The following is a 13,175-nucleotide window of genomic DNA, read 5'->3' as shown; positions in this document are numbered from 1 at the left end:
TTGTTTGCCTCTTGGTTTCCTCATCTGTCCCCTCCCACGAGCGAGTGTGTGTGTGTGAGTGAGCGTGTGTGAGCGTGTTGGTGTGTGTGGGTGTGTGAGCGTGGGTGTGTGTGTGTGTGAGCGTGTTGGGGTGTGTGTGTGTGTGAGCGTGGGTGTGTGTGTGTGTGTGTGTGAGCGTGTGTGTGTGTGAGCGTGTTGGTGTGTGTGTGTGTGTGTGTGTGAGCGTGTGTGTGTGTGTGAGCGTGTGTGTGTGTGTGAGCGTGTGTGTGTGTGTGAGCGTGTGTGTGGTCAGTGGAGCGTGTAACCTCACGTGGCTCTGACCATGTGATGCTCTGAAATATTGAAGCTGCTGTGAGTCGTGTGTTTATGTTGTTACTGGATCAGACCCGATTAAACCAAACAGACTGAAGCAGAGGCTGAAACACACACACACACACAGACTGAAGCAGAGGCTGAAACACACACACACACACACACACACAGACTGAAGCAGAGGCTGAAACACACACACACACAAACAGACTGTGTGTGAGGGTCAACATATCCTGACAGGTCAGACAGTGGACAGGGGGCTGTGGGTCAGGGGTCAGGGGTTAGAGGTCAGACAGTGGACAGGGGGCTGTGGGTCAGGGGTTAGAGGTCAGACAGTGGACAGGGGGCTGTGGGTCAGGGGTTAGAGGTCAGACAGTGGACAGGGGGCTGTGGGTCAGGGGTCAGGGGTTAGAGGTCAGACAGTGGACAGGGGGCTGTGTGTGGACGCACACACTCTTTCAATGGAGTCGCACAGAAGAAACACTTCAGGTTTACAGTCTGATGTTTCAGTGAAGTTTTACTGAAACATGAAACCCCCAAAGAGGAATCAGGAGGAACCTGCAGCACAAGAGACGACGACAGAGAAACTGTCACCTCAAGTGTCAACAGGAAGTGTTTTATCTCCACATTTCAACTGATTAAAAATACAAGCATTTAATCTGTGAGCTCAGGGCTGTTATTATTATTATTATTATTATTATTATTATTATTATATTATTATTATTATTATTATTATTATTATATTATTATTATTATTATTATATTGTTATATTGTTATATTATTATTATTATTATTATTATTATTATTATTATTATTATTATTATTATTATTATTATTAGGCTTGACCCTAGTCCACTCCGGGTCCAGCCCGGGTCCAGTCCGGGTCCACTCTGGGTCCACTCCGGGTCCAGTCCTGGTCCAGTCCTGGTCCGGTCCGGGTCCAGTTCGGGTCCAGTCCAGGTCCAGTCCAGGTCCAGTCCTGGTCCTGGCTGTGGGTCTAATGGTTGTGAGAGTTGGTGGATTAGATTAGCACTGATCCGGGTCAAACTGGATTATCCTGGATCAGAGTCTTTAATGGGATCAGAGGTTTGTCTGCGGCGCCTACGAGTCTCACCCAGGACCATCTGGGAGGGCATCTGACACAACACAACATCTGGGAGGGCATCTGACACAACACAACATCTGGGAGGGCATCTGACACGACACAACATCTGGGAGGGCATCTGACACACAGATACAGGAGGATGGGAGGGCATCTGACACACAGGGACATGTACCATTTCTGTGTTTTTGCTTTAGTCACTGAGGCCTGCAGCATCAGCTCATGATCACACTGTCAGAGGAAGAGAGGGAGAGAGGGAGGAAGAGGGAGAGAGGGAGGAAGAGAGGGAGGAAGAGGGAGAGAGGGAGAGAGGGAGGAAGAGGGAGAGAGGGAGGAAGAGAGGGAGGAAGAGAGGGAGGAAGAGGGAGGGAAAGAGAGGAAGAGAGGGAGGAAGACAGAGAAAGGGAAAGACAGAGGAGAGGGAGAGTGTGGGAGAGAGGAGGAGGGAGAGAGAGAAGAGAAGAGGAGGGAAAGAGAGAAGAGAAGCCAAGGGAGAGAGAGAGAGAGAGAGAGAGAGGAGGGAGAAAGAAGAGGTGGGGGAGAGGGAGAGGAGAAGGGGAAGTGGGAGAGGAGGAGGAAGAGAAGAGGAGGCAGAATGAGGAGGGAGAGAGGGATGCAGTGCAGGGAGCTGATGACATCACCCCTCCCCCTCCTCCCTCTAAAGAGGAGGGGCCTTGGGCGATGATGTCATGTTACCGTGGAAACAGCCTTCATCCAGATTTACACCGATTCACACCGGGACCGGAGCGAACGAGGACCAAGCAGCAAATAAACCGACGAGGAGACGAGGGGACGAGGAGACGAGGAGACGAGGAGACAAGGAGACGAAGAGACAAAGAGACGAGGAGATGAAGAGGACAGGCATGACACGAGCAGCGAGGACACAAGGAAGAGACTGAGACACCTGCCGCAACCTGAAGGAAACAAACAAGGAAACGACGAGGAGATATTCGGACGCAGCCGGGAGAGGAGGAAAGGAGACAAGGAAGCAGGGAGAGACAGGAGATAAGGGAGGACGCACCCAAAGGACACAGCAGAGGAGACATCGCAGAGGAGACATCGCAGAGGAGACATCGCAGGGACAAGGACCAAACGGGGACACATTCATTTATATTTCTGTGGTTATAAACCGTGTTCCGTGTCCTCAGAGGAGGAGACATCATCAGGACATGGACAAGGAAGCAAGGAGACAAGGATGCACGTGAGGACACTAAACATGTGAGTGAAGGAAGAGTGAGGCGTCACACTTTGGACAAACACAGGAGACATTTTGTGTCCAACGAAACACCAGCTGCATTTTATATTCAAGTATTTCCTGTTTTTGTCTCTTCACAGGAACTGAGCAAAGACATGAGCTGATCTGGACCTGTCTCAGGTGAGACATGTCCACACACATGTCCACACACATGTCCACACACATGTCCACACACACATGTCCACACACATGTCCACATAAATGTCCACACATGTCCACACACACATGTCCACACACATGTCCACACACATGTCCATACACATGTCCACATAAATGTCCACACATGTCCACACACACATGTCCACACACATGTCCACACACGTCCACACACACATGTCAACACACGTCCACACACATGTCCACACTCATGTCCACACACATGTCCACACACACACATGTCCACACACGTCCACACACATGTCCACACATGTCCACACACACATGTCCACACACATGTCCACACATGTCCACACACACATGTCCACATACACCTGTCAACACACATGTCCACATACATGTCCACACACACATGTCCACACACATGTCCACACTCATGTCCACACACACGTCCACACACATGTCCACATACATGTCCACATACATGTCCACACACATGTCCACACACACACATGTCCACACACACATGTCCATAAAGGTGAGGTGTACAGGTGTGTAGGGGTGTGTGTGTGTGTGTACAGGTGTGTGTGTGACGTGTCTCCTCTTCTAGCAGGAGCCCAGATGGACGCCCGCTCTTGTTCCGTCTTGGTGGACTTCCTGAGGTACGTGGAGGACCTGGGACTCAGGACGTACGATGACCTGGTGATTCAGAATGCCTCCGACATCTCCAGAGAGAGCGACCGCATCCGTGTCCAGAAGAACAAGATCCTCCTCCAGGAACGCAGACGGCAGGACCAAATACACAGGTACCAAAAGACAGGACAGGTGCAGACGGCAGCAGGGCCAATGAGCAGAGGAGCACGTAGCAACGCTGTCAATCAAACCTGTGGGTAACGTTAGTGGGAGCGACCCAGGGGAAAGAAGGTGGCCATGATCACTTCCTGTTTGGAACATGGCGGCTTGCAGGTTAACTAGCCTAGCCTTAGCATTAGCATTAGCCTTGAGAGCAGACATTCAAACTTTGTCCTGTGTAACCCTGTGCTGTGCTTCTCCAGGCTGGGCTTCATGACCATGCCCTTTCCCCAGGACCGAGCTCCTTCTCTGGGCTTCAGCGTTCGCTCACAGTCACTTCACTCGGTCCAGGATGAACCGGATCAGAACCACTGGGACGCAGATGACCCAGCCAGTCAGAGCCAGTGGGACATGGACGACCCGACGAATCAGAGCCTGAGGAAACAACCGCCGCCCAAACCCCGGCGAGACCCAGCAACAAAACTGAGCAGCTCCGAAACAGAGGGACTCACAGAAGGCAAGAGAGGGGAGGCTGATAGAGGAGAGGAAGAGGGAGCAGGAGGGAGGAGGAGGAGGAGGGAGGAGGGAGGAGGAGGGAGGAGGAGGAGGGAGGAGGGAGGAGGAGAGGGAGGTGTCTGGGGAGGACGAGGGGCCTGGGGGTTCAGCCTGATCTCGTTTTTAGCTACCTATTGCCCTCCACCCTCAATGCAGTAGATAATGGGGTTAGACATAGGGGTCACAGAGGTCACAGGGTCACAGAGGTCACAGGGTCACAGAGGTCACAGAGTGGATCTCGGTTCTGGTTTATTCTTGGCTCTTGGTTCTCGGTTCTGGTTTAATCTCATCGTTGTTGTTTTTTTCCAGGTCTGATCGGGGAGAAGCTGCCTCCTCCAAAACCTCGGAGAAACCCCTGCACTCAGCTGAGCTCCTGCCTCGACCAATCACTGAGCCGCAACCACAGCGACAGGAAGCCTCTGGACCAATCAGACGCAGCTAGCGAGGAGGAGCCAGTCTATATTGAAATGGGCCCAAATCAGAACCTGGACCAGGACGAGGGGGTCTATGAGGAGATGACCTTTGCCTCAGAGTCCAGCCCGAAAATGCAGAAAGTCCCAACGCCGTTCCCCAACCTCCTGAGCCACAAAGCGCCGCTGCTCACCCTCCCCCAGAACCAGGCTCTGGACCGGACCTCTCCACAGAGCTCTGACGAGTCCCCACTCACGCCGCTCGAAACTGCACTGGGACAGTTCTTTCATCAGGATTTAAGGCCAAAAACTCAGAAGAACCCTGGAGCCAAAGCCGACGTTCGCGTTCGCAGAACCTCAGACCCGGTCCAGGATCAGGAGCGCGGCCTGTTCAAGCCCGACCGCAGGTCCGAGTGGAGCCAGAGTGTGGACCAAATCCACCCAGAGAGAGGCCACCGCCGAGACCCCAGGACCAGAGCGGACTTCAGAGACCGGAGACTGGACTCTGAACCCGACCTGAGACCGGACCAGAGACAGTACTACAGTCTGCGCCGGGACCCCACTGGACGAGACCACAGGGACAAACGGGACCTCCGAGACCCACGGAAGGGCATCCGGATCGAGCAGAGACGAGAGCGTAGCCTGGAGAGTCTGGAGCGAGTCTTGGACCAGGACTTGGACAGGGACTTAGACCAGGACTTGGACTTTACAGTGACGAGTTCTGGCCGTGCGTCGGCTCCACCTCTGACCTCCCGCTCAGGCCCCTCCCCGATTCCTCAGAGCTACCGGCGTAGCCAATCAGCGTGTCCCTCACCAGTGAAGCGCCCGCCTCCCTATGATGTCATCATGATGTCAGCAGTAATGGCCCACGGAGGTCACATGACCCAAAGGCTCAGAGGTAACGCATCAGGTTAGCATGTTAGCATTAGCATGTTAGCATTAGCACGACGTCTCATTCCTGTGTTTCCCTCAGGACCAGAGTCCGGCTCCACGAGACCAACCCAGGTCCAAATCCAGGAGCCATCTGTGCACGCCCAGGTACGCCCGCACCCTCCACCCTCACCCCCACCCTCTGCATGCACCCCCCACCCTCTGCCCACACCCTCTGCATGCACCCTCCACCCTCTGCCCACACCCTCACCCCCACCCTCTGCCCGCACCCTCCACCCTCACCCCCACCCTCTGCATGCACCCTCCACCCTCTGCCCCCACCCTCAGCACGCACCCTCACCCCCACCCTCTGCCCTCAATCTCCACCCTCACCCCCACCCTCTGCATGCACCCTCCACCCCCACCCTCTGCCCTCCCCCTCTGCCTTCAGTGTGTCATCTCAAAAGAAAACAAAACAAAGCAGAATCATAAAAGATTTGTATGTTTATAATAATAATAATAATAATAATAATAATAATAATAATAATAATAATGATGATGATAATAAATGTCCAACTGTCTTCGAGCAACAACCAAACAAATCCCGTCAGGACGTGTTTAAATCTGGTCCAAACTGACCCCACTGCTAAACTTACAGAGCTGCCGATGTTGAACTTTGACCTGTGTTGACCCGGCCTCACTCACCTGACCACTGTCCTGTGTCCCAAACAGAGCTCGGGTCTGAACCGGATCCTGGAGCAATGACTGGACCAGACCGACTCCTTTTCCCTAAATGTTTTGGTGATTTGAATGTGTTCAAATATGTAACTAAACTAACTCATATTTTAGAAAGTTAACACTAACCTCTAACCCCAAAGCTAACCATAGAGCTAACCCTAAAGCAACCATAGAGCTAACCCTAAAGCTAACCACAGAGCTAACCATAGAGCTAACCATAGAGCTAACCACAGAGCTAACCATAGAGCTAACCATAGAGCTAACCCTAAAGCTAACCACAGAGCTAACCATAGAGCTAACCCTAAAGCTAACCACAGAGCTAACCATAGAACTAACCCTGCGGCTAAACATAGAGCTAACAGTGCTAACAGTAGCGCAGTCTAAACCCTGAGGTCTGAGGTCCTGAGTCTGGGCCGTGTGCAGACGTCGCTTTTCACAGGTGATTTATGTCAAATTTCAACCACACGTTACATGTGTGTTAGAACCACATGTATCATAGCAACCAAAGAGCCAATGAGCAGCCAGGGTTAGGGAGCGACTTGGTACAAGAGGGCACCTCATTGGTCAATTATTAATGTTCATATCTTGATTTACAGACACAATAGTGAAATAAAAACCCCAGGATCATGTAGAGGGTTAATACGAACATTTAAGACCAGAATGAGTCTGAAGAGACAGAGAGAGGACAGAGAGGACAGAGAGGACAGAGAGAGGACAGAGGGGACAGAGAGGACAGAGAGGACAGAGAGAGGACAGAGAGAGGGGACATGGATTTTCAATAGAAAGTGAATTGGAGTCAAAGGAGCCGAACTGTGCCTATGTTCACTTTCTGTTTGTAACACAGTCTCTGACCCTCACCCGGGCTCCATGTACAGTCATTTGAGAGAGCCAGACTAACCTGACATAAGCACATAGCCCAGACTGTGTCCAGGTAAACTCAGGCTAACCCCGCTGTGCTAAACAAACTCAGGCTAACCCCGCTGTGCTAAACAAACTCAGGCTAACCCCGCTGTGCTAAACAAACTCAGGCTAACCCCGCTGTGCTAAACAAACTCAGGCTAACCCCGCTGTGCTAAACAAACTCAGGCTAACTCCAGACTAACATCATTAAAATCCACAATCGTCTTTTTCTTCTTCATTAATAAATATATCAAGTCTATAAAAATGGTGTAATATGTCTCAGATCTCCTGTTGTCACAACAAAAACAACACAACAGAACAAAACAACAACAACTCAACAATACAAAACAACAACTCAACAATACAATAAATTAGGACAACACAACAGCACTGTGCCACACCACGAGCACAACAAAGAGTTTATTCTAACATCTGACTCCAAAGATCCACAAGAACAACACAGAGACACACACAGAGACACACACAGAGACACACAGAGACACACACAGAGACACACAGAGACACACACAGAGACACACACAGAGACACACACAGAGACACACACAGAGACACACAAACACACACACAGAGACACACACAAACACACACACAGAGACACACACAAACACACACAGAGACACACAGACACACACAAACACACACACACACAGAGACACACACAAACACACACAGAGACACACAGAGAGACACACACACACAGAGACACACACAAACACACACACCCCGACACACAGACACACACAGAGACACACACAGAGACACACACAGACACACAGAGACACACAGAGACACACACAAACACACACACAGAGACACACACAGACACACACACAGAGACACACACAAACACACACAGAGACACACAGAGACACACACAAACACACACACAGAGACACACACAAACACACACAGAGACACACAGAGACACACACACACAGAGACACACACAAACACACACACCCCGACACAGAGACACACACAGAGACACACACAGAGACACACACAGAGACACAGAGACACACACAGAGACACACACAGAGACACACACAGAGACACACAAACACACACAGAGACACACACAGACACACACAGACACAGAGACACACACAGAGACACACACAAACACACACACGCCCCGACACACAAACACACCCCCACACACACACACACATGTTTCTGGATTTCTTGAGTCAGACTTGTCTGATTCCAGCTCAGGACTTGTTGACGTGATGCTGCAGACTTTTGTTTCCACAGGCGTCCTGGTTCTTCGGGGGCCTTCCAGTGTGTGTGGCCCCCGGCTTCGGGGCCCCCGGCGGCGGTGAGGGGGTGTGGCCGGCCTCGGGAGACGTGCTGATGCGAGATACGATGGAGCGAAAGCGAGTTTTGTGTCGTGAGATCAGGAGCCGGACCGTGAGGAGGCCCCCTCCATACGGGGCCACGGTGCCCCCTGCAGGAGCACGCACCTGGGACACTGAGATCTGAGTGTAGCGCCTCCCTCAGGCCACAGGCGGCACTGTGCTCGAGCTCTGTGTTTACCTCCCTCTCCTCGATCACCTCCTCCTCTGTGATCAGGGGATAATGGAGCAGGTTTAGAGTTTAAGGAGACGCACGTGAATGTGTCTGACCAAAATGTGACAAAGTCAAAAGAGTTTCTGTTGAAACGGCACAATAAACAGAAAAACTGATGATTCACTCTCCCCACACGCCTCCTCCTCTCCCCACACGCCTCCTCCTCTCCCCACAGGCCTCCTCTCCCCAGACACCCCGTCCCACTCCCCAGACGCCTCCTCCCTCAGATTGTCAGGGAAACAGGTAAAAGGTTGTGTTTGCATCAGAATGGAACTAAATAAATGTGTTTACTACAGTTTGTTGTATTTTTATTTCTATAATATTTTAATGAACCACAACACGAGACATTTACTACAGACATTTGTGCTGCACTAAAGCTTCTTCTTTTCAAACATGGAATTGTTCTAAATGTTCAGACACAGACACTCGGCCTCAGACGCGTGGCCTCGGCCTCAGACAGTTTTACAGGAGCCTTTAGAATATATTCCACCTGTGAATGACAGTCGTTTAGACATGAAAATAAATGATGTAAATTCATTAAAAACAGCTCCATGTTCTCAGACTCAGGCCTGACTAGACGAGCCAAGAGGGGGCGCTGTTTGCAGGACAGCTACATGGTTAAAGCGGTTTAGGTCAGGGTTTGGGTTTGGGGTTTATCTTTGTGAAATGGTTTTGTCATTTTGTCACGTTTCAGTGTAAACATAACGACCGTTTAGAGGTAGTGGGTTTATTTACAGTGTGGGATTATATTTTAAAGGTCCTCGTCCTGTGACCTTTGAACCCTGTTATACAAACACACTGGAGTTGTGTTTCATTCACATGTGACCCTCCTCTGAAAAACACACATTATATTTACTAAATCTGTAACAGCTCTGGTCCATTACGTTTCTTTACAAAAGTCTATCTGGATTCATGGAGCTAATGTTGATTTGAGCTCGTCTGAATCCAGAGAAGGTTGTCGGGTAGAATCCAGCCTCCATCTTTGTCACACTCCACTGTTCTCTCTGTTTAAGGCTCTGAAGTATTCTGAAATGATTGGACCAATTGTCACAAAAGATATTCAGACCAAAGTGGCTTCTCCCTGTAACAGTAAATACATAAAGACATAAAGACACATATAAAGACACATAAAGAGACATACAGACATATAAAGACACATAAAGAGACATACAGACATATAAAGACACATAAAGACACATATAAAGACACATAAAGACATATAAAGACACATAAAGAGACATACAGACATATAAAGACACATAAAGACACATATAAAGACTCATATAAAGACACATAAAGACACATAAAGACTCATATAAAGACACACATAAAGACATAAAGACACATAAAGACACATATAAAGACACATAAAGACACATATAAAGACACATAAAGACACATAAAGACTCATATAAAGACACACATAAAGACATAAAGACACAAAAAGACACATAAAGACACATATAAACACATAAAGACACATAAAGACACATAAAGAGACATACAGACATATAAAGACACATATAAAGACATAAAGACACAAAAAGACACATAAAGACATATAAAGACACATATAAACACATAAAGACACATAAAGACACATAAAGACACATATAAACACATAAAGACACATAAAGACACATAAAGAGACATACAGACATATACAGACATATAAAGACACATAAAGACACATAAAGACACATAAAGACACATAAAGACACATAAAGACACATAAAGACACATATAAAGACATAAAGACACAAAAAGACACATAAAGACACATATAAACACATAAAGACACATAAAGACACACATAAAGACACATAAAGACACATAAAGACACATAAAGAGACATACAGACATATAAAGACACATAAAGACACACATAAAGACACATAAAGACACATAAAGACATATAAAGACACATAAAGACACATAAAGAGACATACAGACATATAAAGACACATAAAGACACATAAAGACACATAAAGACATATAAAGACACATAAAGACACATAAAGACACATATAAAGACATAAAGACACAAAAAGACACATAAAGACACATATAAACACATAAAGACACATAAAGACACACATAAAGACTCATAAAGACTCATAAAGACACATAAAGACACATATAAAGACACATAAAGACACATATAAAGACACATAAAGACACATATAACTGTCCCTTTTAGTTCAGTTGACGTAAAATATTCATAAAATACATTTCCTTTTTAGATTGACTCAGTTTACATTTAGTCCCTGTTGAAATGTTGAGTCCTGGTTTGGACCTGGGACCAGACCACAGACTGTGTAAAGGCCTGACTGAGCGAGACGTCCCCCGCGGCGTCACCTCCAAATGAAGCTCATCGAGGCCGGAGCGGGCGTAGCGGCGAATTTAGAGCAGAGTCATGACCACGAGTGTCATAGCAACCAGAGAAGACGCCTGATTCGTCTGTTTTTAATGTTCAGATCTTGATTTTACAGACACAAGAGTGAAATAAAAACCCCAGGATCATGTCGAGGGTTAATACGAACATTTAAGAGCAAAGAGGTGGAGTCGATGGAGCAGGAAGTGCACTCATGATCACTTCCTGTTTGTAGCGCGGCGGCTAGCGGGTTAGCTACGTCAACAGTCGATGGTCCAGAGGCGGCGCCCGCTCGTACTTTTACCACAGTCTTTGTCACGGCTGATCCTCCTCCGTCCCCGTTTACAGAAGTACAAACTCAAGACACGGATCAGGTCGACCCGTCACGCGCAGAAGAAGAGATTACGCAGGTCAGAGGTCAGAGGTCAGAGGTCGAGGTCAGAAAACGAGGACTTGACTGGGGACGACGAGCAGGACTTTTATCTTCCTCTGCGTCTCCTCTGCGTTCATTCTCAGTCTACTCCTGGTCGTCCTCTGCGTCGCGGCTGAACGTGCGTCGGCTCAGTTTGTCCGGCTGGTGCGACGCCATGTCACTGAAATCTCGGAAAATGTCCTGGAACGTTTCATCGTCGCCTGAACAAAAACATCCAAATTATTATTATTCAAATGTTACACTCATGATATTAACTAAATCTATTGAAATATTTTTGTTGAGAAATCTGAGAGAATAAGACGAGATAAAAACACTTTATTATTAGTCTGTTACATCTCCAAAGCTCAGAACGCTCTGTTCCACTTTGTGATGTCATCAAGTGGTAGTTTTCATGTTAACTCCTCCTTTTACCTTTAGTTCAGTCGAGATAAGAGACAACTCCAGGACTGAAATGATCCAGATGATTCTATAAATGAAGGTGTGTGGAGTTTAAAAACACAGTGGAGCACTTCCTGTATCGCCACATGATGACATCACAAGGTGGAACAGAGTGTTTTCAGAACTCAGCCTAAATCTGCAGTTTGTGTGTTAAACATGTGAGACTGAAACGAGCTGAATCTTCAGTCAGGATCAGGATCCTGGTCAGGACCAAGCTGGACCCTTCTCAGATCTGGTCTAGTTCCCGGTCTAGTTCCCGGTCTAGTTCCCGGTCTAGTTCCCGGTCTAGATCCCGGTCTAGTTCCCGGTCTAGTTCCCGGTCTAGTTCCCGGTCTTGTTCCCGGTCTAGTTCCCGGTCTAGTTCCCGGTCTAGTTCCCGGTCTAGTTCCCGTTGTAAATCCTGGTCTAGTTCTCGGTCTAGTTCCCGGTCTAGATCCCGGTCTAGTTCCCGGTCTAGTTCCCGGTCTAGTTCCCGGTCTTGTTCCCGGTCTAGTTCCCGGTCTAGTTCCCGGTCTAGTTCCCGGTCTAGTTCCCGGTCTAGTTCCCGGTCTAGTTCCCGTTGTAAATCCTGGTCTAGTTCTCGGTCTAGTTCCCGGTCTAGATCCCGGTCTTGTTCCCGGTCTAGATCCCGGTCTAGTTCCCGGTCTAGTTCCCGGTCTAGTTCCCGGTCTAGTTCCCGGTCTAGTTCCCGGTCTAGTTCCCGGTCTAGTTCCCGGTCTAGTTCCCGGCCTAGTTCCCGGTCTAGTTCCCACTCTAGTTCCTGGTCTGGACTCACCTGTGGCTCCCAGTCCCTCTGAGTCTTTCATCTCTTCGTTCATTCGGGCCATTCTCAAACTGAAACACAAAGTGGTTATGATCAAAGTGATGATGTCATGCGGACGTTTGACGGACACTCACAGAGTGACGATGTCGGCGTTGGCGGTCTCCACGGCGATGGCCAACGGGTCGTGTCCTCTCTCGTCTGCTGCGTACTGATTGGCTCCTCGCTTCAGCAGCAGACACACCTGACTGAACACACACATTCAAGACGCCATTGTTCAGAAAACCCTCGTTTTCCCCTACCCCCCAGACACGCCCACTGCTCTGTACTTCTAACATTTATTTTTTTGTGGATTAAATATTGGAGAGCTGCAGTACCCGGTGTGTCCAGCAGTGGCCGCCGCGTGCAGAGCGCCCTGTCCACGCAGGTCTCTGTGATTCACGTTCGCTCCGTTCAGAAGAAGAAACTCACAGGCCAAGAGCGACCCCTGCAGGACACGGCGCACACGGCATCAGTAACAGGAGTGAT

At 48.8% G+C, this 13,175-nt stretch overlaps 2 protein-coding genes across 2 annotated transcripts in view; one reads left to right on the top strand and one right to left on the bottom strand.

Moving 5' to 3' along the window:
- Positions 1-2,580: 2,580 nt before the first annotated feature.
- LOC117379923 (uncharacterized) lies at positions 2,581-8,555 on the top strand. Its single transcript, XM_033976620.2, has 7 exons — positions 2,581-2,633; positions 2,751-2,790; positions 3,398-3,593; positions 3,843-4,096; positions 4,444-5,442; positions 5,518-5,864; positions 8,328-8,555. Exons 3-7 carry the CDS (start codon positions 3,409-3,411, stop codon positions 8,553-8,555), a joined length of 2,013 nt encoding a protein of 670 aa, XP_033832511.1. The 5' UTR covers positions 2,581-2,633; positions 2,751-2,790; positions 3,398-3,408.
- A 2,442-nt stretch (positions 8,556-10,997) lies between these two features.
- zgc:162872 (BAR_ACAPs and ArfGap_ACAP domain-containing protein) overlaps positions 10,998-13,175 on the bottom strand; it is a 12,029-nt gene continuing 9,851 nt past the window's right edge. The window contains exons 19-22 of the mRNA XM_033977349.2: positions 13,025-13,134; positions 12,785-12,895; positions 12,663-12,721; positions 10,998-11,649 (exon numbers count right to left, since the gene is read on the bottom strand). Coding sequence (XP_033833240.1) covers positions 11,534-11,649; positions 12,663-12,721; positions 12,785-12,895; positions 13,025-13,134 — 396 coding nt within the window. The 3' untranslated portion in view covers positions 10,998-11,533. The remainder of the gene's footprint in view (positions 11,650-12,662; positions 12,722-12,784; positions 12,896-13,024; positions 13,135-13,175) is intronic.

This window comes from Periophthalmus magnuspinnatus, chromosome 13 (genome assembly GCF_009829125.3).
Source record: "Periophthalmus magnuspinnatus isolate fPerMag1 chromosome 13, fPerMag1.2.pri, whole genome shotgun sequence".
Lineage (NCBI taxonomy): Eukaryota > Metazoa > Chordata > Actinopteri > Gobiiformes > Gobiidae > Periophthalmus > Periophthalmus magnuspinnatus.
The sequence above is the reverse complement of the archived record's forward strand: the minus strand, read 5'-3'. Positions and strand labels throughout refer to the sequence as shown.